This window comes from Hemicordylus capensis, chromosome 2, assembly GCF_027244095.1.
Source record: "Hemicordylus capensis ecotype Gifberg chromosome 2, rHemCap1.1.pri, whole genome shotgun sequence".
Taxonomy (NCBI): domain Eukaryota; kingdom Metazoa; phylum Chordata; class Lepidosauria; order Squamata; family Cordylidae; genus Hemicordylus; species Hemicordylus capensis.
In genome coordinates, this window is record NC_069658.1 from 178,946,383 (window position 1) to 178,969,133 (window position 22,751).

Sequence of the window (22,751 nt, forward strand, 5' to 3'; positions counted from 1 at the left end):
GCGGGGTGCAACCCTTGCTTGCGGATTACAACTGATGGCTGGAAGACCACTCAGACGTTGGTCTATCACAGCTCATACAGCTGCAATGGCACCAGTTCAACCTGCCGCCACGCTAACACCACTTACCAGGTGTGCACAGAGGCCGGCTCCATAGCCTGCCACACCTCAGGCAGACAAACCAAGTGGCAACTCCTGTTGTATGGGCCAGATTCGGGGATGGGAACTACCGCCTATAACCGACTCTTGAGTTATACCACTGTGCCCTCCCATAGCCAGGACAAGCCTTTGACCCTTTGCTTCGACACCTGTCATGCCACAGACCAGGACCCTGCTGGGTTATATTGTGGAGGAGTAGAATGGGAAAGAACCTACCGCACAGCCAGGTTCTATGTAGGTTTCCACAGGGCTACTCTGAATAGGGCCCCCGCTCATTCTGGGAAGTGGGACACGAACCGCCAGAGGTGGGTGAACGCCCTGGGAGGCAAGGTTACCCACGGCCAGACAAAACCAGACTGCAAACACCATCGCTGCACCCCCCTCTGCCTCAGAATCACTCCTAACCAGGCCAAGAGTTCCTGGGTGCCAGTAGGAGAAGGAAATTATGAGGCTGAGGTTAGCATGGGGATTCATGTCCCTGGGGCCAGAGATCCAACCGGCCGAGTCCGGTTCCTGATGAAAGGGGACTGGGAGAAACCCACTGAACACCTTGTCCAGACTATGTTCTGGAAAGAGATGGGCACAGTCATGGAAGTGCCAGCTGTTGCCAAGAACCTGTTTGTGGACTTAGCAGAACGAGTAGCCCTAAGCTTGAGTGTGACCAACTGCTACGTTTGTGCAGGCACTAAGATGGGCGAACAGTGGCCCTGGGAGGCACGGGAGGTGGATTATGTCAACATAAGCAGAAGCCCGAATCTAACATGGACAGATCAACAGTGCCCCACCCAGTGGGCCCTCCAGAACTCCATCATAGGGTCCAGATGTTTTATTCGCCCGGCTGGGCAGAAATATAACATCTCCACGGGGGCACTGGCCTGTGAGGCAGGGATGGTTTGCAACACCACTAGGAAGTGGATGGACTTCAATCATGCAGGATCTAAGATCCCCCCCAACCCTTATAATCAGTCTACCCAGAAGAGTCTATATAATCTCTGGGAGGACCCCTGCGGGACCTCCAGCTCTTGGGAGGCTCCAGACCACCTGTACTGGATTTGTGGGACAGCTGCCTATGTCAGTTTGCCTCCAACTTGGGCAGGAACCTGCGTGCTGGGCACAACCAAACCCAGCTTTTTCCTCCTTCCCATAAGGGCAGGCGAATGACTAGGAGTCCCAGTCTATGAGAGCCAAGGGCGGGCCAAGCGGAGTCTTGGGTCACCCCTGAAAATAGGAAATTGGAAGGACAATGAATGGCTCCCAGAGCGGATAATACAGTACTATGGTCCCGCCACTTGGGCTCAAGATGGAAGTTATGGGTACAGAACCCCCATATACATGCTCAACCGCATTATTAGGCTACAAGCAGTGTTAGAGATAATTACAAATGAGACCTCTTTGGCTCTCAGCCTCCTAGCCACAACTAACACCCAGCTCCGCACAGCAGTGTACCAAAACCGCCTAGCACTTGACTATCTGCTAGCAATGGAGGGTGGTGTGTGTGGCAAATTCAATCTCTCCAACTGTTGTATCCAGATCAATGACCAAGGGAAGGCCATAGAGGAGATTACTGATCGTATGCGCAAACTAGCGCATGTCCCTGTCCAGACCTGGCAAGGCTTGGACACCTCCGACTGGTTTGGGAATTGGTTTGAGTACTTGGGAGGTTTGAAAACAATGGTGGGGGGAATTCTGATATTGCTTTTTGGTTGTATGTTAATACCCTGTATACTGCCCGTTCTCCTCTCCTCGGGGTGACAGGCCCTCAAGAAAATAGTGGCACGAAAAACAGCTGTTCACGTCCTGCCTTTGTACCAAGCACTGTCCAGAAAAACCTGAGTTGTAAGTGCCGCGCAGGGCGGCAAAGGGGGGAAATGAGGCAGTAACTCAGGTTTGCGCTGGTCAAGAAATGGTTAATAGGGTCTATAAGTTGCTTTGTTGTTAATTGCAAGTTGTTGAAGTCATAAATCTTACTGGTCTGGCTGGGATGCCAGCGAGAGGCCCCTCTCTGATATCTCCAGCTAGCCAAGCGTGCAAACTAACATTTTCAAGGGCACATCTGGAGAAGGAGTAGATAGTCGCTTATCAATAGGTAGAAGAAAAGGCTCAATTATAATAGAAGAATGTTGTCTAACTAGCAATGATTATAATAATTGTAATATGACGGTTAAGTGATGCTGTCCAATGAGGATTGTATCTACTGAATGTAATTGAGTTGTATATAAGAACTGAAACTGGAATGTAATCTTTATCTCAGGTTGGGAGCGATTCCACTGAGATCAAATTGCCTGGCAATAAATCTGTTTTTTTCTCAACTGGTGTCAATCTTCGCACTCTGAACCCGGGCTAGGGAATTCTGCTACACCCCCACACTTGCCACTTGAGGCAGCTGCCTCACCAGGACTCACAGAAGGGCCAGCTCAGCAAGGACTTGGGCCTGCAGCCTGGGAAAGGCAGGAAATGCTGCTGCTCCCGGTGCCTTTGCATCTTTGAGCAGGTTAAATTGCCAGCCAGGCAACTAAGGATTCCTGGGACAACAGAACATCCCAACAGACCTATGTTAGAAGTACATGGTATGCATGTCCTAAGAAGCCTTCCCCTGGAAATGAAAGGTAATCATATATAAAGAAATTCCGCAGCAGAGCAATCTCCCCTGCTCAAGCATGAAAACTATTTCCTACCACTGATTAGCTTAGCTTTGAGGACTAGAACTTCGTGATTAGATCAGTCCAAAGGGTGCGCCTCAGACCTAGAGTGATCCCTACCCTTAGGCGATTCAGCCTATCTGAATCCTCAAAACAATAAGACTTAATTGCTGCCTCTCAGCAATACTCAGATAAGAATTCTCACTTTAGCAAGTAGAAGGTGCTCAACCCTTCTGTTAAAAACAGTCTTGAGGGTATAAAAAACCACCCCTTAGAGCTAGTAAAGTATGCTGTCAAGTTGATTTTGACTCCTGGTGCCCACAGAGCCCTTGGTAGTGGTTTTCTTTGGTAGAATACAGGAGGGATTTACCATTGCCTCCTCCCGCACAATATGAGATGATGCCTTTCAGCATCTTCCTATATCGCTGCTGCCCGATACAGTAGCAGTGGAGATTTAAACTGGCAACCTTCTGCTTGTTAGTCAACCATTTCCCCACTGTGCCAATTAGGTACAAAACAATTTCACTTACAAGAAAAGTACAGTTCATGGATTCAAGAAGATTCGCCTATCTTTACATCATTCTGTCCCCAAGGATCAAGGCCACCTGGATTCTCATTAGTTTGTCCATCCACATCCACCCCACTGAAAAGCCCAGACAGAGTGCATGTTCCATGGATGAGTCCTAGAGATTCCCAAGCCTGAAAATCTCCAAGCTGAAATCACTATTTTTGGTCTCTCAACCACCCATTGTAAGCCACTACCTTAGCTGCCTGAAGTTCGTCTTGCCAAGCAGATCTCCAAGTTCACCATTCCAGCCTAGCCAAGCTGCAAGACAAATATAGCCCCTTCTCAGAATTGCCCACTTTAGATCAGGAGTTCCTGTCCTCTCTTTGCATCTCTTCTCTATCCTTTACCAATAAAGTGGAGCCTCTGGCCAGTGGGGTTTGGATGTTTCTATTCTAATCACAAACCTTGATGGTCAGAGGTGGAGACACTACGGTATTTTATCCATTGTCTCTGTGGGAGCAAAAACCTACCCAGGTTCTCTCTGACAAATGGAGCATTGTGGGAATTCATATTCATGAATAGGTTTCCCAAATATGCCCAAAGTTTGCTCAAGTTCTCTAAAAAATCTCCATCCTGACCTTTTTCACTAACAACCTAAATTATAGAGACCAGCTTGGGAGAACTGCCATCTGGCATTCATCTTCTCTCAAAACATAATGTCCCGTCTCAGTTTCCTAACCATGTGCAACCACTGCCGATTTAAGTCACTTGGTCTACCTCATATTTAATTGTATTAAATTGTTTTGCCTATCCCCTCCTTTTCAAATAAGCCCATTCCTTCGATCTGGTACAGAGCGCAGGGAGCTAAAACTCTATGGTCACCCCATTCATACCAATGGTTATTATTGAATGCATTGCTTTTGTGTGTTAATATTCAGGCAAGCAGGTTTAGTCTTTCAGATTCCCCATGTTATTGATTTGGCTTATTAGTATTGAAATTAGAGATCTATTTTATTGATTCTCCAAATGAGACTGTGTATTTTTAGTGTTATTCAACAAATGTTGAATATTTTGCATGATAAGCTTATTACCCCCATTTGTATCATTCCCAGGTCCATGTTCAGGTTAGCGCTTGCTGCAAAGTTCCCATAGCGTACATGTGTCGCCTACGCATTATGTGTTGTAACACCTATCACCCACCCACCCCACTAATGCAATGAGAACAACTCCTATCAATGATTGAATGGACAAACATAGCCTGTGTGTCCTTTCCTGCAATGCTGACTCATCCACTCATTTCCCTAAACCTTGATAAACAAGTTATTAACATACCTACTTCCCAGCTGTTATGAACTTGGAGATTCCCCCTTCAGAACATCCCTTTTATTTTGAACTCCTATAACTGATCCAAGTGCACAGAACTTGGTGTGCTTCCAAACAGGGCATTGCTAGCAGACACTTTACCCAAGACTTCTCTGAAAACTCCCAGCCGAGAGCTTCCCTCTGCACTTCCTCCTTGTACCTTGGAACCAGTGTTCCCTCTAAGGTGGGCACAAACTCACACATTTTGTTATGTCCACTCAGTTAATTTTAGATCCCGCTCAGGTTGAATCAAGAAGACCCCATTCCAAATGGACATGCGCACACACTGCCTTGATACCGCCGCCCAGAACAAACTCATTCCGCACACAAATGAAAAATATTAGAGAACACTGCTTGGAACTGGTCTGTGGCACATTGCACTAATCCGGCATAAGCAGAGTTCCCAGAAATGGGCTTGCCAATGGACTTTCTGTCCAAGACTGCTCTGGGACCCCCAGCCAAGAATCTGGACTCACGCTACCAGATAACTGCCTGCTTCCCCAGCTGGTCAAAACTGGCTGCAGAAGGAAAAGCGTTCCCTTTGCACTTGATCACTCGCTGCCCCACTGGAAGAGTAATTTCCTCAATCGAGTTAGGTGTTTCAGCCCCAGACAAACAACTCATTGCACATGTGTATAAAAGAAGTAGGTCTGAGCAAACATGCTAACCGTTGCATTAGGGTTTGTCTGTTTGTCCATTGTCTTCAATGGACAAAAATGGATTTGCTTTCTGCTCCTTCCCTTGAATCTCCACACTCCTGCTGTCATTATTGTTGGAAATTCTCTGTGGTGAGAGAATCCCTTTCTCATTATAGTAGAGTGCACAGAGGCACAACACAGTGGTAGTTTAGTTAGGCATGCGTGTATCGTGAGAGTAAAATAACTTGGAGCCAATTCATAGTTTCAAATCAATATAAAAGGCATTTATTAAGGAACTCCATTCTAGATAGGAAAGTGAGGAGTTAGGATCTCTAATCTATCTATCTAGCTGGATGCAGATGGATTCTGCATCCTCTCTGCACATATGGTGCAGGGAGAGAGGCTTGCCATGTTGCAAGGTAGCAGGGCAGGTAGGAAAGAGAGAGAGGGAGGAAGTTGAATCCCTAAGAGTAGCAATCTACATTTCAAAGGGATAGCATCAGAGCAGTGGAGAAGGGATGACCAATGTCTTGACTCTCTAGCCCTCTGACTTACTAGTCTGTCCTCCACTGTCTGAGGCAAAGAGACAGCGCAAAGTCCTTTAACTTCCAACAATTATGATTAAAGATCCATTATGGAAGCAGCACAGATCTGAGGTGAACTGATAAACCGGTTCCATTGGCGTGCTCTTATTAATCTTCGGTAACCTTTCCCCCGCTCCAAAACTTTATATATTATGGAGGAAAAACCTCTATTATTTACATAGCACTATCAATGTGAATCACACTATACAGATGATAACTCAAAAAGATGGGTCTCTGTCCCCAAGAAGCTTACAATACACAGTTCACCAACAGGAGAGGGAGAAGGTGGTAGGAATTACAAGGGAAGAATGTGTATTCAGTTCAGTTGCACATACTTCGGCTTCGTAGGAGACGAGGGCCATCATTTATGGATTAGTAATAAATAATTTATCATATTTATATACTGCCTGATATTTATATTTATCTCTATTTATTTATTTATTTATTTACTAGCTACATTTTTATACTGCCTTTCTGCCTTGACAAAGGCACCCAAAGCAGTTTACAATATTAAAAGAAGCAAATAACAGATTAATAAAATGTTGTCTTAGGCTGTTGGTCTTTTCAGGAGCTGAGGACAAGAGTTCCCTGACCTGGGTGCCTCCTTTCTTGCCTCCCTCTCAGGGCACACTGGTCTTTCTGTACTCCTGGGAAGGAGGGGGAGAGGCTGCCCCAACAGTCCTCACAAGCCAGAGCTGGTCTCTATGGGGGCCGATGTTATATCTCATTCTCTAGGCAGTACACATAGTCCAAATTACAATATAAAAAACAGAACAATCAAAACACTTTCACAGAATAAACACCATTAAAACAGTATCAGAGTAAAACATTTCACAGAGTAAAACAATTAAACAGTTTACAATTACGATTTTTAATTCAAAGCCTGAGAAAACAGGTTTGTCTTAAGGATCTTTTTAAGTGCAATCAGAGATGGAGAAGCTCTTATTCTGACACCAAGTGAATTTCAAAGCACTGGAGCTACCACAGAGAAGGCCCCATCCCAAGTCGCCACCAGACGAACTAGTGGCAACTGTAACCAGACCTCCCCAGATGATCTTAATAGGCAGTAGCGTTCACAACAAAGGAGGCGCTCCCTTAAGTACCCTGGACTCAAGGCATGCAGGGCTTTGTAGGTAATAACCAGCACTTTGTATTTCACTCAGTAACATATTGGCAGCCAGTGCAATTCTTTTAAAATCGGTGTTATATGCGGTTGTCCCAGAGACCAATCTGACTGCCGCATTCTGTACCAGTTGTAGTTTCCATACTATGTACAAAGGCAGCCCCATGTAGAGTGCATTACAATAGTCAAGCTGGAAGTTACCAGCATATTGGTAACACCACTGTTTTAAGGTCATTTGCCTCCAGAAATGGGTGTAAGTTGACGTATCACTTGAAGTGCTCCTGGCCTTTGCCTCAACCTGAGAAACCAGAGAGAGTTCGGGATCCAGGAGCACTCCTGAGCTACATTCTTTTGTGGGGAGTGTAACCCCATCCACAACAGGCAGATCTAAACCAACTCTCAGGTCTTGAACAGCCCCCTCCACAATCGGTCTTATTTGGATTCAGCCTCAGTTTATCTTTCATCCAGCCCATTACTGCCTCCAGGCAGGCATTTAGGGAAGTGATGCCATTTCCTGATGAAACTGATATGGAGAAATAGATTTGGGTGTTATCTGCATACTGATAACACACTGCACCAAATCTCCTGATGATCTCTCCCAGCGGTTTCATGTAAAAGTTAAAGAGCACTGGAGACAGTATGGAGCCTTTTGGAACTCCATCCAGTAACTCTTGCTTTGCAGAGCATCAGCGTCCAAGTGACACCATCTGGAATCTACTCAAGAGGTAGGCATGACAGAATCATTGTAGAACAGTGCCACCTAATCCCACCTCCCTCAGGCGAACCAGAAGGATCCCATGGTCGATGGTACTGAAGGCCACAGAGAGATCCAAAAGGATCGGCACACTTCGTCTGTCAATACCTAATTGGAGATCATCCATCAGGCTGACCAAGGCAGTCTCAACCACATAGCCCATTTGAAAGCCAATTTGAAATGGATCTAGATAATCAGTTTCTTCCAAGACTGTCTGGATCTGAGAGAGACTGTCGGGAGCTGAGAGCTCCACCCTCTCAATCACCTTGCCCAACCAAAGGAAATTAGAGACGGGCCTATAGTTGCCTAACTTTGTTGTGAACCGCCCAGAGACGTGAGTTTGGGGCGGTATAAAAATATGTTAATAAAATAAATAAAATAATATAACTCTGAGGGGTCCAATGTAGTTTTTTTCAAGTATGGTCTAATGATAGCCTTCTTAAGACAAGGAGGTAACCTAACCACTGTTCCCTCTAACAGGGAATCCCAGAGGTTGTTGACTATAGCTCCCAGCATCCCCAGATGCAATGGCCTTTGGCTGGGGATTATGGGAATTGTAGTCAACAACCCTACCAAGTGCTAGTCTGCAGTGTATTTCTTAACTACTTGATCCTTTACTGTTGACTGTTGATCCTAAAAGGCAGAAGCTATCCACTACTTCAATGTCTTCATTATCAATTGTGAGGCTGGTTGCTGTACCCATTGTCATTAGTTTAGTCTTCTTTATGTTTAGTCGTAGTCCCATTTTTTTCATTGTGCTCCTTGACTTTCATTACTAGAGCTTGCAAATCATCCGTATTCTCAGCTATCAAAGTGGTGCTATCAGCATAGCGCATTGATGTTCCTTCCTCCAACTTTAAAACCACGCTCATCCCAATCCAGCTTCCCTCAGTATATGTTCAGCATATAAATTGAATAAAGAAGGAGAAAGTATACAGCCTTGTCTTACTCCTTTGCCGATCTGGCACCAGTCTGTTTCACCATGTTCTGTCTGGACTGTAGCTTCCTGTCCTGTGTATAGGTTTCTCATGAGAACAATGAGATGTTCTGGGACACCCATTTCCTAAGGATACGCCACAGACTTGCTCTTGGTAGGGTTGCAGTGAAGGCCTTGGAAAGGATATTTAGATGCCGTGACGTGTCTACATCTACAAAGATTAGAATAGTTCAGACCATGGTTTTTCCCGTGACAGTCTATGGATGCGAAAGCTGGACTTTGAAGAAGCAAGATAGAAAAGGCATTGATGCTTTTGAACTTTGGTGCTGGAGAAGACTTTTGAGGATACCAAGGACAGCCAGTAAAACAAACAAATGGATTATAGAACAAATCAATCCAGAATTTTCACTCGAGGCACAAATAACCAGGCCCAAACTATCATACTTTGGACACATTATGCGAAAACCCAGCTCCCTTGAGAAGTCCATAATGCTGGGGAAAGTTGAAGGAAAGAGAAGAAGAGGATGGCCAGCAGCAAGGTGGATGGACTCAATTACATAATGTGTCCGAAGTATGAGCCTGCCTGCTGGCACTTAAAATAAAAAAGTTTGCATAGCAACTTGTAAACCGATGCCTAGGGGATTGCCAACAGGAACTGGGTGGTATCTGGTTCAGCAAGCAAAATCACTTAAGGTGCAAGCGTGCAAACCTTTCAGATAAACCAGAAGGGGACAGAGTAGAACCAGGAGTAGAGCAGATGGAAACATATGACAGCTGGCTAAAAAGGTCAAATGATGGTAAGAGACTCCACGTATAGGTATTTATATACCAATGCCCGAAACCTCCAACCCATAATGGGTGAGCTGCAGTGCCTGGTTGCTAATGAAAATATAGATATAGTGAAGATCACAGAAACCAGGTGGAACCGTGAGAATCAGTGGGACACTGTTATTTCTGGATACAAACTCTACAGAAAGGACAGGGATGGGCAGATTGAGGGTGGAGTAGCTAGAATCCAACAAGCTAGAAAACCTAGGAGGACCGGAGTACTCCACAGAATTACTATGGGTGACAATACAAGGACTGAAAGGAAATGTGTTACTAGAGCCGTGCTATTGCCCTCCAGATCAGAATGCTGAGAGTGAGCTGGAGAGAGAGAGAAAATCAGAGAGACAGAGTTGTAATAATGGGTGACTTCAATTACCCTCACATAGACTGGGCAAATTCATGTGCGGATATTGACAGAGGCCAAATTTCTAGACATGCTAGATGACTGTGCCTTAGATCAGTTAGTCACAGAACCAACCAGGGAGAAGGCAACCTTGGACTTACTCCTGAGTGGTGTCTAGGATCTGGTGCAAGATGTCAGAGTTATAGAACCATTGGGGAACAGTGACCATAGTGTGATCCAATTCAGCTTCTATGTGAGTGAAGCACTGCCAAGGAAGTCCAACACAGATGTGCTGGACTTCAGAAGAGGAAACTTCTCAAAATTGAGGGGACTGGTAAAAAGGAAACTGAAAGGGGAAGTCAGGAGGGTCAAATCATTCCAGAAAGCATCGAACTTATTTAACAGAAGCTCAGTTGGAATGTATACCAAGAAGGACAAAAGGAACCACCAAGTTCAGGAGGATACCAGCGTGGCTAACAAGTAGAGTCAAAAGCTATAAAAGGGACAAAGACTTCCTTCAGAAAAATGAAAGTCCTGCCCAAACGAAGAGAACAGAAAGGAACATCTAGCTATATGCTCCTCAAACTTTTGTTTTGCATCCCTTATTGTCTTCTTACATTTCTTTTGTCAGAAAAAGAAATGTAAGGAGCCAATAAGGGATGCAAAACGAAAGTCTGAAGAGCATATAGCTAGAAGTGTTGAGGGGAATAACAAAAACCTATTTACATATATCAAAAGCAGAAAACCTGCCAGGGAGGCATTTGGACCCTTAGATTATGAGGGTATGAAAGGGATTATGAAGGAGGATAAGGAGATTGTAGAGAAGCTGAATGAGTTCTTTGCATCTGTCTTCCCTTCCCCTGTAGTGGCCTAATTCTCCATCACTGGAATATATTACACTTTCCCCTCCTTTCTAAGAGTGGAACTGGATGCAACAGTAGCAAAACCATGTGTACAAGTGCAGATTATGCCTAACAGTTGCAAAGTAGAGATGAGCTGGGTGCTTTCAAGTGGAAAGGTGACGGATGTCAGCGGTGCCTTCAATTCTTCCCTCATCACCACTTTTCTCCTTGCCGGACTCCAAGACTAAAGATAAGCCCGAGCTAGAAGTTGTCTGGATGGTGCAGTCACCGGGCAAGTGGTTCTGATCTTCCTCCAACAGCTTTTTTTCTTGAAATCTCTCCCTTATTTTACACCTGTTCAGCCATGCCCTGTGTTGGGAGAGGAGTCTGCCATTATCATGGCCTGTGCTGTTCTAAAACTCTAGGTTTTTGCAACTTCTTTGTTCCAAGTATGGTTCATATCTGTTCCTGGGTGAAGGCAGAAGTTTTAAGAATCTTTTGGGCTAAGAGGTGCCTCTTTAAGGCTATAAGCACAGGCACTTGAGAGTCCATTTCTAAGACAATCACATATTCCCCTACACAACTGCCTATCTTTTGCTTTGTGACTACCCACGTAAACAGCTGTCTCTGGGAGAACTAAGCCATTGCCCTGGCCTGGCCACCTCCTGTCCCAGCGCCATCACCCACTGTGGCTGCGTGCCTGCCTGGGGTGCCTGAAACTGTGAGCCAAACACTTCACCCTCCTGCAGTCTGTCTCTACTCTCCTGTTTTGATGCATGTGTGCCCTGTATACTTAACAATCCTCCTTTAAAAAGGCCAGATTTTTTACCGCGTTCACACACAATAATCAGTTAACAGTCGGCTGGGTGAACACACCACCAAGCTGCTTTTGATGCAGACAAGGAAAAGCCTCTCGGTCTCAGCTACAAGCGAACTACAATTCCCAGCAAGCTCCGGTGTGCGCACGCGTGTCACGTAGCTATCTAAGGCAAGGCTTTCAACACACCCTACAGGTTACTGACAAGCCTTCCAGCCAGTAATAGACTGCCAGCTTCCAATCCGTTTCTTCTGCTTTTACGACTCACCCTTTCCGCCAGACAGGCAGACGACTAGTCCAATCCATACACCGGAATGCCGAGAACGGCCAATAGAAGGGCAAAGCATCCGGCGAGAGGTGCGACCTAAACGCATAGGGACGGAGAACGAGCTTGCGAATGACTGTCAGGTGAAAAGCCCAATAGGTTTTCAACACCGTCCAATCAACGCCGGGCACCGCCCATTCCCCCTCCCCGCGCCGAGGTGGGTAGCAACAGTTGCCCCGGTGAGGGAACACGGAGGGCGCCATAGCCACCGTAGTCGTGGCGACCAGGAAACCCGGCAACAACAACAACTACCGCCCACCCTCCCCACCTCAACGCGATTCCCGCCAAAATCGGGAGAGGGCACGATAGTCGCGACTCCGTCCCTGCCCCTCCCCCTGAGGGGACGCGGCCTCGCGGGGCCGGGACGGTCCAGGTGGGTCCGAGTCCGCTTCCCCTCCCTTCCCTCCCCCTGCAAAATGGCGGAAGTCGAGTGCTCCCCTCTCTTTATTTCCCCAACACAATCGGGAAGGGAGGAACGGGGAAGTGCTGGCTTTTTCCGGGCTTTGGGCCCAGCCGCCGCGGCTACTCAGGACAGGGTTTGTCGGGAAAGGGCCCAGGCCCTGATAGGCGGGGCTTCTTCGCTCCCCGGTGATTGGTGGGCAAGCGGGCCAATAGGAGGCGGCCAGGAACCTGAGTGCAGCCAATAAGAGTTAGTGTGGCACGGGCGTGGACAGCTCCCCTCCTCGAGAAAAAATAGTTGACTTCAGAGCGCGTCATAAGTCGCGGTGACGTCACGGGCATCAGGTATTTCTTCCTGGGTAAAAGTAACTGTGACGTCGCAGAACAATAATAAATAAATTGGTGATCCTTATAATGGAAAAGCGTGATATATGATTGGATAATATGAACAAGAGTGACATCACGGTTTTGGTAGTTTTTCTGATGAGGTAATAAAAACCGTGGTGGTATTTGTGTAGTAGCAGGAAGAGTAATATCATAATTATGCCATACAGGGACTCACATTGGTAAACATATGTTTTGTGTTCAGAGCCTAAGTTCGATTTCCAGTTAAAATTGGCTTTGAAAAACTCTGCCTGAAATCTTGAAGAATTAGCTTAGTAGAATTAGATTAGAATTGTTTTAGAATTCGATTAGTTCAATATATGGCAGTTTCCATATATTCCAGTATATGGCTGATTCAATATATGGCAGTTTCCTATATTCTCCTTCCTTAGGAGGGTGGGACTATCCTACAGTTGGACCTGTAGGATCCAATCTTACTTTGCCTGTGGCTCTGTGGTAGAAGACATGCTTTGCATACAAAAGCCCCAGCAACAGACCCTGACAACATCAGTTAAGGCAGGAGGTGGGGTTCTCAAACTCTGGTCCCCAGATGTTGTTGGACTACAACTCCCTTCAGCTGGAGATGATGTGAGTTGTAGTCCAACAACATCTGGGGACCAGAGTATGCAAGTCCCTGAATTAAAGGATATCAGGTAGCAAGAGTGAGAAAGACTTTGGTGAACTACTGATAATCAGCATAGATAGTAATGGGCTGTATGGACCAGTCAGCTGGTTCCCATATAGTGCCAAGCCATGGGTTGGTGTTATGGGAACAAGCACTGTGTTTGCATGCTCTGTCCTTACAACTGAAGCTCAGCTTCAATTGATTGCTTTCTGGTTTGTTCAAACAGAGTATTGCACAAATGTGTGTCATGTGGTTATTTATTCAGAGGTAGGGTTGCCTCTTTGCAACCTGGATATAAACCTTACTTTAGCAGGAGGCAAGGCAGTTCCCATGCATCCCTTCCATGGCCCAGTTGTCCTCCCTTCCACCTGCTGTGGTGGGCTAGACTCCAGGTGTGCCATACAGGAGGGAGAAACATATCCTTTTAACATATTACATCTCTCTGTGGAGAGAGGGAGGAGCTGAAGCTGTCTTGTTCCATGCTTTTTAGTTGTTGTATTTTAAAGACTTGTGTTCAGGCTACAAAATGACAAACCCTACTCCAAGTTCCTGTGGTTGACCATTAACCTTGCCTTGCCCAGTATGTTGTGCCTCACAGTGACCCTATGTTTCAGGGGACGTTGAAAAGAAAATCTTTGTGGAATGACCATATTAGTTCAGTAAGGCTTATTCTTGGCATCCAGAGGCTGACTAAAATATGGAGTTGTGTGATATTCTATTTGGAAAAGTAATAATATAAACTAAGTGAGCAAAAGACATCTGCTAACTGAGTAAAAAGACACCTTTTAAAGTGGTGATTCTCTTATATTTAGCAGGGAGAGAGCAACTGGCCCTATCCAGCCCCAGCACAGCATCCCTTCAGTGGCTGTTGCTGGTTTCTGCCTTAAGCTTCTTTTTAGATTGTGAGCCCTTTGGGGTCAGGGGACCATCTTTTTTATGTTTTATTTATTTTTCTATGTAAACCCTTTTGAGAACTTTGGTTGAAGAGCGGTATATAAATATTTGCTGTAGTAGTAACAAATATTACTTGGTCTATATCCCTTGAGAAGCAATGAATAGAATATTTGCTACTTATTTTGAACTTAGATATAATATTGTCTTTGATACATTTTTATAGTCGTGCAGGCCAGTTCAGTCTACTGCCAACATTTCTTTTCATGCCAAAGAAGATGCTGTTACATAATTTTTACCAGAGGATGCAATTTGGGCATAGATAAGAACTGTTCCACCCCCAAAAGGTCTTAGTTATGCACTGCCAAAATACGATTTCTAAAACATCCAGTGGTCAAAAAGCACCTCATTACTTGTGCGTAGCCGCTGTAGTGGGGCAGAAGTCTGTTTCATGGCAGCCCTGGCTGTAACCCCCCACACACATAGCAGGCGAGGTGTCTTCCAAAATTGGGCAGGATTGTGATGCACCCATACCATTCAGGTATGGGTGGAGCTACAGCTTCACAGTGTATACAGCCTTGTCTTCGGCTCCTGTTGGATTCCTTTCTTCCACTAACATGTGAGCTCCTTTCCACACTCTTGTGGCGTATACCACTTGGCAGGTTGCATGAAGACAAAATTTTGGAGGCCCATTTCTCTACATGACAGCATTCTGACATGTTAAAATCTGGTAGCTGACATGTTGACAATATAACATGATGTTGTGCTGCTGCGCTGGTGTTATTGATGTGGTTTAAAATAATATTTCAGGATTACATCATGGAGCAGTAGTTTTTGGCTACTGTGACCAGAATAGACCATATAGCAGCTGCAATTCTTAGAACAATTTGAGGCTTGGGAATGTTTTCTGAGAGCTGAATCCTGTCAACAAAACTGGGACAATTCAAGCAAATTAGGAAAGGGGCAAATCGTGTGTGGGTGTTCCTCCTTTGTATCCTCTTGTTCCAATGATGTATGTTTGTGTTGGCTCCTGGTCTGTGTGTGACATCTGCATAAATTCCCATGCAGGAATTTGGAGATCTCTATGCAAGAAAGCAAGTGAGAATGGTGATACAGAAATGTATCTGGAAAACAAGGCAAGCTACTAAGAGTTGTTTGATGTTGCTTGGTTCATGCACTAAGAACCTTGTGACATTCTTAAGCCCTTTCTTGTACCTAGGTAGAATTGCCAGCTTGTTAACGGGCCACTCTAGCTGTACTTTTAACAACAGCTTGATGTGCAAATATTTGACAAGTGATAATGCTTACGTCTGTTCTATGCAAAACTTCACCTCCTGATGTCTGTACATCAAACTAGTGCTAAAGTCAAATGCGCAGGCTATGCCTTTTTTGTTTCCTGATCAGATGGCAACCTTCTCCCAAAGAGTATTTATTCTGCCTTTGAACCTCACTTTTCCAGTAGCAGAGAGTTTCAGTTGTGCTCTAGGAAAGATTTCCCTTTCATTGGGTTGGATCTCATCTCACGATCAAATCCTAGATTACCATTCTCCATTAAGTGTTGGGTTGACATGGTACGAACTTGACATCAAAATTTTCTGGGATCTTACGAGCAGAAATCATGAGTGTGCATGCGTAATACATCTCCTGTTTCCCACTTCCACAGCATCACGGTGATCATGAGAACCAGCCCATTAACATCTTTCTGTTTCACATTCAGCCTAATTTTCAACACTTTTATTTGACAGTAAGCATGCTTGATTTCAATGACTCTTGCTTACAAGTAAGTTTGCTTTAAGAGGAGAGTCTTAATAACTTCTTGAATGTGTCTTTTAAAATAAAAAGCTCACAGAGCCAGTAATGAGTAAAATTTTGTACAAGAATCTCCTTCCCCCTCCTTTGTGTCCTAAGTTTCAAGCTGTACCGTTGTGGATTTGCTGGAGTTTTGTGCTCATTTTGACATCTGCAGAATGAGAATAAGTGCTACCTAAGTCACAGGTGTTTGGGAAGAGTAAATGAAATGGACTTTAAATTACTACTGCTATTATTAGGAATATTTATATACCACGTTTCAGCAAAATTCTCAAAGCAGTTCACATAGAAAAATGAATAAATGGTTCAAACTCTCGTTCAAAGGGGCTCACAGTCCAAATCTGTTTGCCAGTTAAATTATAAAAATAATAGAAGAAAAGTTTTCATCAATCCATGCAGGCTTGTAAACAGGTGCTTGCAGCAAGTTAAAATCTGCTCTAGCAGTCCGTCCAGCTTTTGTAAACAGAGAGTTGTGTCAAGCCTTTGATGCGCTGCAAAAAACTAACTTGTTGAGCACTCAAGCTAGTAAAAATGTGTGTCTGAATACTTTTGAGAATATTTATTTATTAAATGTATATGCCACTCTTCGCCTATAGCACTTACAATTAAAAACAATAGAGCATTTAAAATTATAAAGAGACAGAAAAGCAAATTAAAGTTCTGGCATAAAACATTTCTAACATGTAAGCAAATAGATGTCTTCTCCTTGTGCCAAAAAGAATATTAGTACCGCATGGTACCACGTGCACTTCCACAGACAGAGTGTCACAACAGGAAAGACCAGTGCTAAAAGGAATAGACCGCAGCCAATATTACATTTGGTTCACATGTGCTCCGACTGGTTGCTCTCATGCTCTGGCACAGAGCAAGATATCTGATTCAGTTGAGTGGCGGATGCTTGTCCTATGCTTGCATTCCTCTTGGAAGGATCAAATAACATAATCCACAAATAAGCTCTCATTCATTGACTCAGTTTACATCCTTTCCTTGTTGTTCCCAGTGGAAACTCTGAAGCACTGAAACAATGAAATTACAGTGGTCCTAATAAAAAAACTGATTGGGTCCTGTTGGCTCAGCTCAGCTGTCCTGCCTGTGGGTAATTACACTAACCTGCTGCCAGAAAGAGGCTGTTGCCCATCCCCTTCATGGTCTGATAAAAGGTTCAACTAGGCAAGACAGGACTGAGTTGGTCTCTTCCCTCATTTCTCACCAGTACCTTGCTCACTTGGCATTCTACTAGCAGCCCAGATTGAGATGGGAAGGGGATTTGAAGGAAGTGGGGGACTTGTGTAGGAACCTCCTCCGTGGAATAGCATATCTTCCCTTTGCTCTCTCTGGCCTTTTCCCAGCAGCTGAAGCCTTGATGAGAAGGAGATTTACATGAGGTGGGTATGGGAAGTAGATGCTGGACTGCTCCTCTCCTCCAGCACAGCAGTGCCATGGGCAATGGCATTTGCAGCCTGGGCAGGGCTAGAGTTCACTCGCAGATAGTTTGGTGATGGTGTCCCAAGAGCTCTGCCCAGGAAGTAGGTAGGTAGATCTTCACTCATGTCCTGGAACATTCCTCCCCTTCAGCAGCAGCAGCAGCGGGTGCTCCCCCCACTTCTACTTGAATCATGGGGGAAGTGAGCTACAGACCAGGGAGGGCTTCCTTCCTCCTCACTTTTGTGGAGTTCAGTGGATAGGAGTGCTTGCTTGTTCTTGGGGAAGGAAAAGAGAAATATGCATGTTAAATGTGGTAAGTAATAGTGTCAGTAGAGGCCCTGTAGCTAGCAACTTGCTGGAAATCTGATTTTCAAAGCTAATGGCTGCATATTGCAGTGAGGGACTTGAGTGTGCAATTTGGGATCAAGAGCCCAGTTGCTGTTTGCTGTGACCCTCTGAATCCTTTCAGGTCTAAAAACAGCCAGGTCATTTCCAAGTCTGGCTTGTTATAAGGAGTGACCAAGTATACAGGAACCTTTGGAATGTAGCCTAAGCAGAATGCTTCCATGCTGCGGATGACACAGCGCCTGCCTTCAGGAAAGTGATCCTGGCTCTCTCTCGACTCCCTCGGCATGTGGGAAACATTTGGCTAACAGTACATTTCCAAGTGGGAGAAGGAACCTAAAGAGATCCTTGAATAGAACTAGGACTGTAAAACCAATTAGTTGGATTCTTAGGAGCCTCCATTACAGTTTTCAGATATCAGCTCTGCTGAGACAACTTCCAAAAATTTCTAGGCTGTTGGATCTGATTTCTAAGCACCCGTTAGGTCTGAGATACCAAAAAATAGCTTGCATACTCACAAACCTGGGTTGGGAAAATCTTTTCTCTGATTGAGGGCTTGGAGAGCTGCTACATAATACTAGATTATAGATCAGAACTGCACAACTTCGGCCCTCCAGCTGTTGTTGGACTACAACTCCCAACATTCCCAGCAACAGTGCCAATAGTCAAGGATGATGGGAGTTGTAGTCCAACATCTGCAGGAGAGCCAGAGTCATGCAGCCTTGCTATAGATGGACCAGTGATCTTAGTGGACCAGTTCAGACATACCATGGTGAAATCTTGGTTCCATACAACAACCCTGAGCCTCAGTAGCTCACACTCCCCTGTCTCCTGCCCGCATGAGCCTCAGCAAAATTCTTATTCTGACTGACATTAAAAGATATCTGTCAAGATGTCCCTATTTTCCCAGTCACCTGAATGGGAAAATAGGGACATGCTGGCAGATATGGTTAAAAACAAAGTGAGATTGGTGTGACATCTAAACCGACCGATTATTGGTTTCTAACCAAATTCCCTAAAATAAACCTAGATCTGAAGTGGGTTTCAGGTCTAGGTTTATTTTAGGGAAGTTGGTTAGAATAAGGCAAGATTGGTTGGTTTGGATGTCATCACCAATCTTTTGTTTGTTTTTAATCTCGGTCAAAAGAATAATTCTGCTAAAGCCCACTCAGGCAGGAGGCTAAATCCCACAAATCTCAGTGCTAATAGACAGTCTCTTCAGCCCTGTCCACAAAAATTACTAGCCTTCATTTATTCATTTATTATTTATTTAACATATTTTATTTGTTTTTACTAATTTAACTTATCTGCCCACACATGTTATTTAGGGTGTGGCACATCAACTGCCTACAAGAAAAGAAGAGGGGGGAAAACAGTCTCGTTCAGTTTACAAAATCTTCTTTATCTGCTTGCCTGGGAGTGAGCAATAATTGCCACAGGGATCAAGGCAAGTGACTGCTTCTGAGCCTGAGCCACTGAGTCCTCCCTCAGCAAGGAACAGAATCCTACCTCTTTTTCCATAACAAAGCAGCCAACCCAGCTTTTTTGTTTTCCATCCTTGCTGTATCTATGTTCCCACTAGAGTCCACTGAAGAATACTTCTCAAGCTGGGCTCAGAATCCACAAGCAAAATGTTCCTAGTCCTCCTATCTGCACTTTCCATTCCAGAGGAGAGCTCACCCACGAAAAAGACACAATCTCCTGCAATAGCAGCTGCTCTGACCTGGTTCTCGCTGCAGTACCATGCTGAGGTCGTCCACTGGATGCTTCTAGAGGATGGCAGTTTCACTCCTGGTGTGAGTGAGATAGAGGAGCATCCTTGTTGTAGTGCTGAGTGCTGTAGGCAGGAACATGTAGCTTTCTAGTGGGGGATTCATCCCAGGAGTGACAGCAGGAACATTGGTTTTTCCCTAGCTTCCTGTCTTGCAGCTGGGGAGCCAGTCACAAATAGAGCTGGCAAACAGCCCTCAAGAACAAAGATTTATTTGGGCAATGCCCTCAGTTTCTACAGTACAGAATGGTAGTTTTGGTTTACTCCAAGTCAAGAGACTTCCAGAGCATGACATGGACTTCAGCATGGAGGCGGAAAGCTGTATTTTTCCTTTGCATTGCATGAAGAGCTGTCCATTTCCTTCAGTCAAGGTTCTCTAGATACACAGATGGAGCAAATGAGGTGCCAAAGGTGGAACTGGCGTTGCCCCCAGAACTGTATCTTGCTTAGCAGTCCATACACCACTCTGGGGCTGTGTTGTTCCTGGCCCTGGAATGTATTTAGGCCTACTAGATAAAAATAGGGGTGAAGAAAGACATTGCTGCCAGAATAGCCTTGCTATTAGTTCTCAGGGAAGACACCAGGAATGTCCTTAGTTGAAAATAATAAGGCATTGAGACAATAACTAGTCTTGATGTACTGCTATTGTGTTGATTTCAGTCACACACCACTACTAGGTAGCTGCTTTCTTTTTCTTTACATAGTAACATATGAAGCTGCCTTATACCAAGTCAGACCATTGGTGCATCTAGCTCGGTATTGTCCTCACAGACTGGCAGTGGCTTCTCCAAAGTTGTAGGCAGGTGTGTCTCTCAGCCCTATCTTGGAGATGCCAGGAAGGGAACTTGGAACCTTCTGCATGCAAGCATGCAGGTGCTCTTCCCAGAGCGGCCTTATCTCCTAAGGGGAATATCTTACAGTGCTCACATGTGGTCTCCCATCCAAAAGCAAACCAGAGTGGACCTTGCTTAGCAAAGGGGAGAATTCATGCTTGCTGCCACAATACCTGCTCGCTCTCCTTTCTTTTTCTCCTAACAAATACTTTTCGGGCCTATCAGTGATTTATTCATGGTAAGAATGTACTTATAGAATAAACGTCCATTTGGCACAGCATTTTGCCTCTGTAACAGATGCCATAGAGGCCAGCTACAGGACAAAAATTGGGTACTCTCTTCTTGTCATACACACCCTATAGTTAGATCTTAGGGGCATAGTGAACCCTGAGATGTGTATGCCCTGATGATCTCAGATAATAGCCACTGATTTGCATCTTTAAATTTGCATCTTTAAATTTTAACTACTTTAAATAAGTAGTGCCCATCACTGTTTATTTTTTGCTTTAACGCATACCAGCTAAAATGGGATCTGATCTATTTATTTTCTTGCATATCTCTGGCTTTCGTTGAGTGTATACCTGCATATGTTTGTTATGTTGAACCTGAAGTATGAGGTTCAGCATAAGAAAAATGGGTACCTTTTATTGGGCCCATTTGCAAGTGACTGAGTTGCACCGAATTCTTCCTGAACTGGAATGAAACGGCAGCTGCTTCTCTGCTTCATGCAAAGGTACTTTTGAAGCAACTGTGGCTTGATTGACACATTCCACAGAATGAGGTGATTGTTGTGACATAGAGGAAAGGATTGTACCATTTCAGATAGTCATTTTTAAAACGTTCCTCTGTCTAAAGTAAATAAATATGTTAAAAGCCACCTCATTTTGTTACATTGTGTCATAGTTGCTTCCTATTTTGCATCTCATCCTGTTAAGTGAAATGTTTTGGAATGCCACTGGTCTTTTGAATTTACGAAGGTTCTGAAGGATAATGCTACGGAATGTTGCTTAAAACTGTTGTACAGATTTGCTATTAAGGAAAAGACTGAGAGGTCAAAGGGAGAAAGATGTGATGGGATAAATGTTCTCTTGCAGTGGCAGCTTTGTTCTTTTTCATAATAATTTTCCGAGCTCATAGTCTGAGTTTTAATGAGCTAAATGGTTTCATTCACATAGTTCTACAAAGAGTTCTGTATAACTCAGAAACCTGCTTACTCTTTCACCAACAGCAGTAATACATCTGGCAAAAAAACCCATCCTGACTAATGCTGTGCATGTACAACAAAGGAAGCATATGTCAAGCTACTGCATAAAAACAGCCCTGCTGGATCAGGCCCAGGAAGGCCCATCTAGTCCAGCATCCTGTTTCACACAGTGGCCCACCAGATGCCGCTGGAAGCATACAGGCAGGAGTTGAGGGCATGCCCACTCTCCCTCTGTTACTCCCCTGCAACTGGTATTCAGAGGCATCCTGCCTCTGAGACTGGAGGTGGCCTGTAGCCCTCCGACTAGTAGCCGCTGATAGACCTCTCTTCCATGAAGTTATCCAAGCCCTTCTTAAAGCCATCCAGGTTGTTGGCTGTCACCACATCTTGTGGCAGAGAATTCCACAAGTTGATTATGTGATCCACAGTAAAGCAGCTCGGGCACTTGCATGGGGAAGGGGGATTTTTGCCAGTCTCCTATTCCCTCTGAAGCACTCTGTACTGTGCCACCCATAAATAGGTCCTTGAGGGCTGTGCGAATTTCACTTCAGGGGGAAGGGGAGATTTGCAACAATCACCCTTCCATGTAACTGTTTGCACTGCTTTACTCTGGAATGAAGCAGCTGCATGCATGTTTCCTTTGCTGCACATGTGCAACATCAGAGATAATGTTAACCAATATTATTTAACATCTACCATTCAAGAGGCATTTTACAAGAGATCGTGTGCAAGCTACTTAAGATTAGCATTAATTATGTGGAACAGTGATTTTCAAACACTCTACCTTCAGCAAAGGCTCTATGTAGACTTGATTGCCATGGAACTCCTGTGCATTGTGGAAGATTTGTGGGTATATTTTAGGGCACACACAGGGTCATTCCACACACTAGGTTTCCCAGCTGTACGCTCAAAAGCCAATTGTGGCTCATTGAGTGTATGATGACACAAATGTTGATGTGTGTATACAGGACATAAATGTTTGTAAATGTATCTTTGTCTCATGTACATATTTACATACATCTATAGTCTTATTTACTCCTTGCCTTTTTAGTTGTACGCTTAAAATGTATAATGTGTGAAGTGGTCCTCAGTTCACCTTGGGCATGCATTGGTCAGGTGGTTCATGTTGTCATCTTATGTGAACAGAGAGTGTGCCCTGAAACATCTCCAGTGCTCTCCTGAAGCAGCATATTATAGGCGAACATTGGC

General features: G+C 44.6%; 1 protein-coding gene across 12 annotated transcripts in view; it reads left to right on the forward strand.

Annotated features, from left to right (window-relative positions):
* Positions 1–11,913: 11,913 nt before the first annotated feature.
* RFX1 (regulatory factor X1) overlaps positions 11,914–22,751 on the forward strand; it is a 79,435-nt gene continuing 68,597 nt past the window's right edge. For 7 of the 12 annotated variants that reach the window (XM_053297547.1, XM_053297551.1, XM_053297550.1 and 4 more), the window contains exon 1: positions 11,914–11,939. In XM_053297547.1, coding sequence (XP_053153522.1) covers positions 11,929–11,939 — 11 coding nt within the window. In that variant the 5' untranslated portion in view covers positions 11,914–11,928. Of the gene's footprint in view, positions 11,940–12,008; positions 12,230–12,501; positions 12,601–17,174; positions 17,350–22,751 lie in introns of those variants that run through there. The other 5 variants (XM_053297559.1, XM_053297558.1, XM_053297553.1 and 2 more) reach the window with 5 other exon arrangements.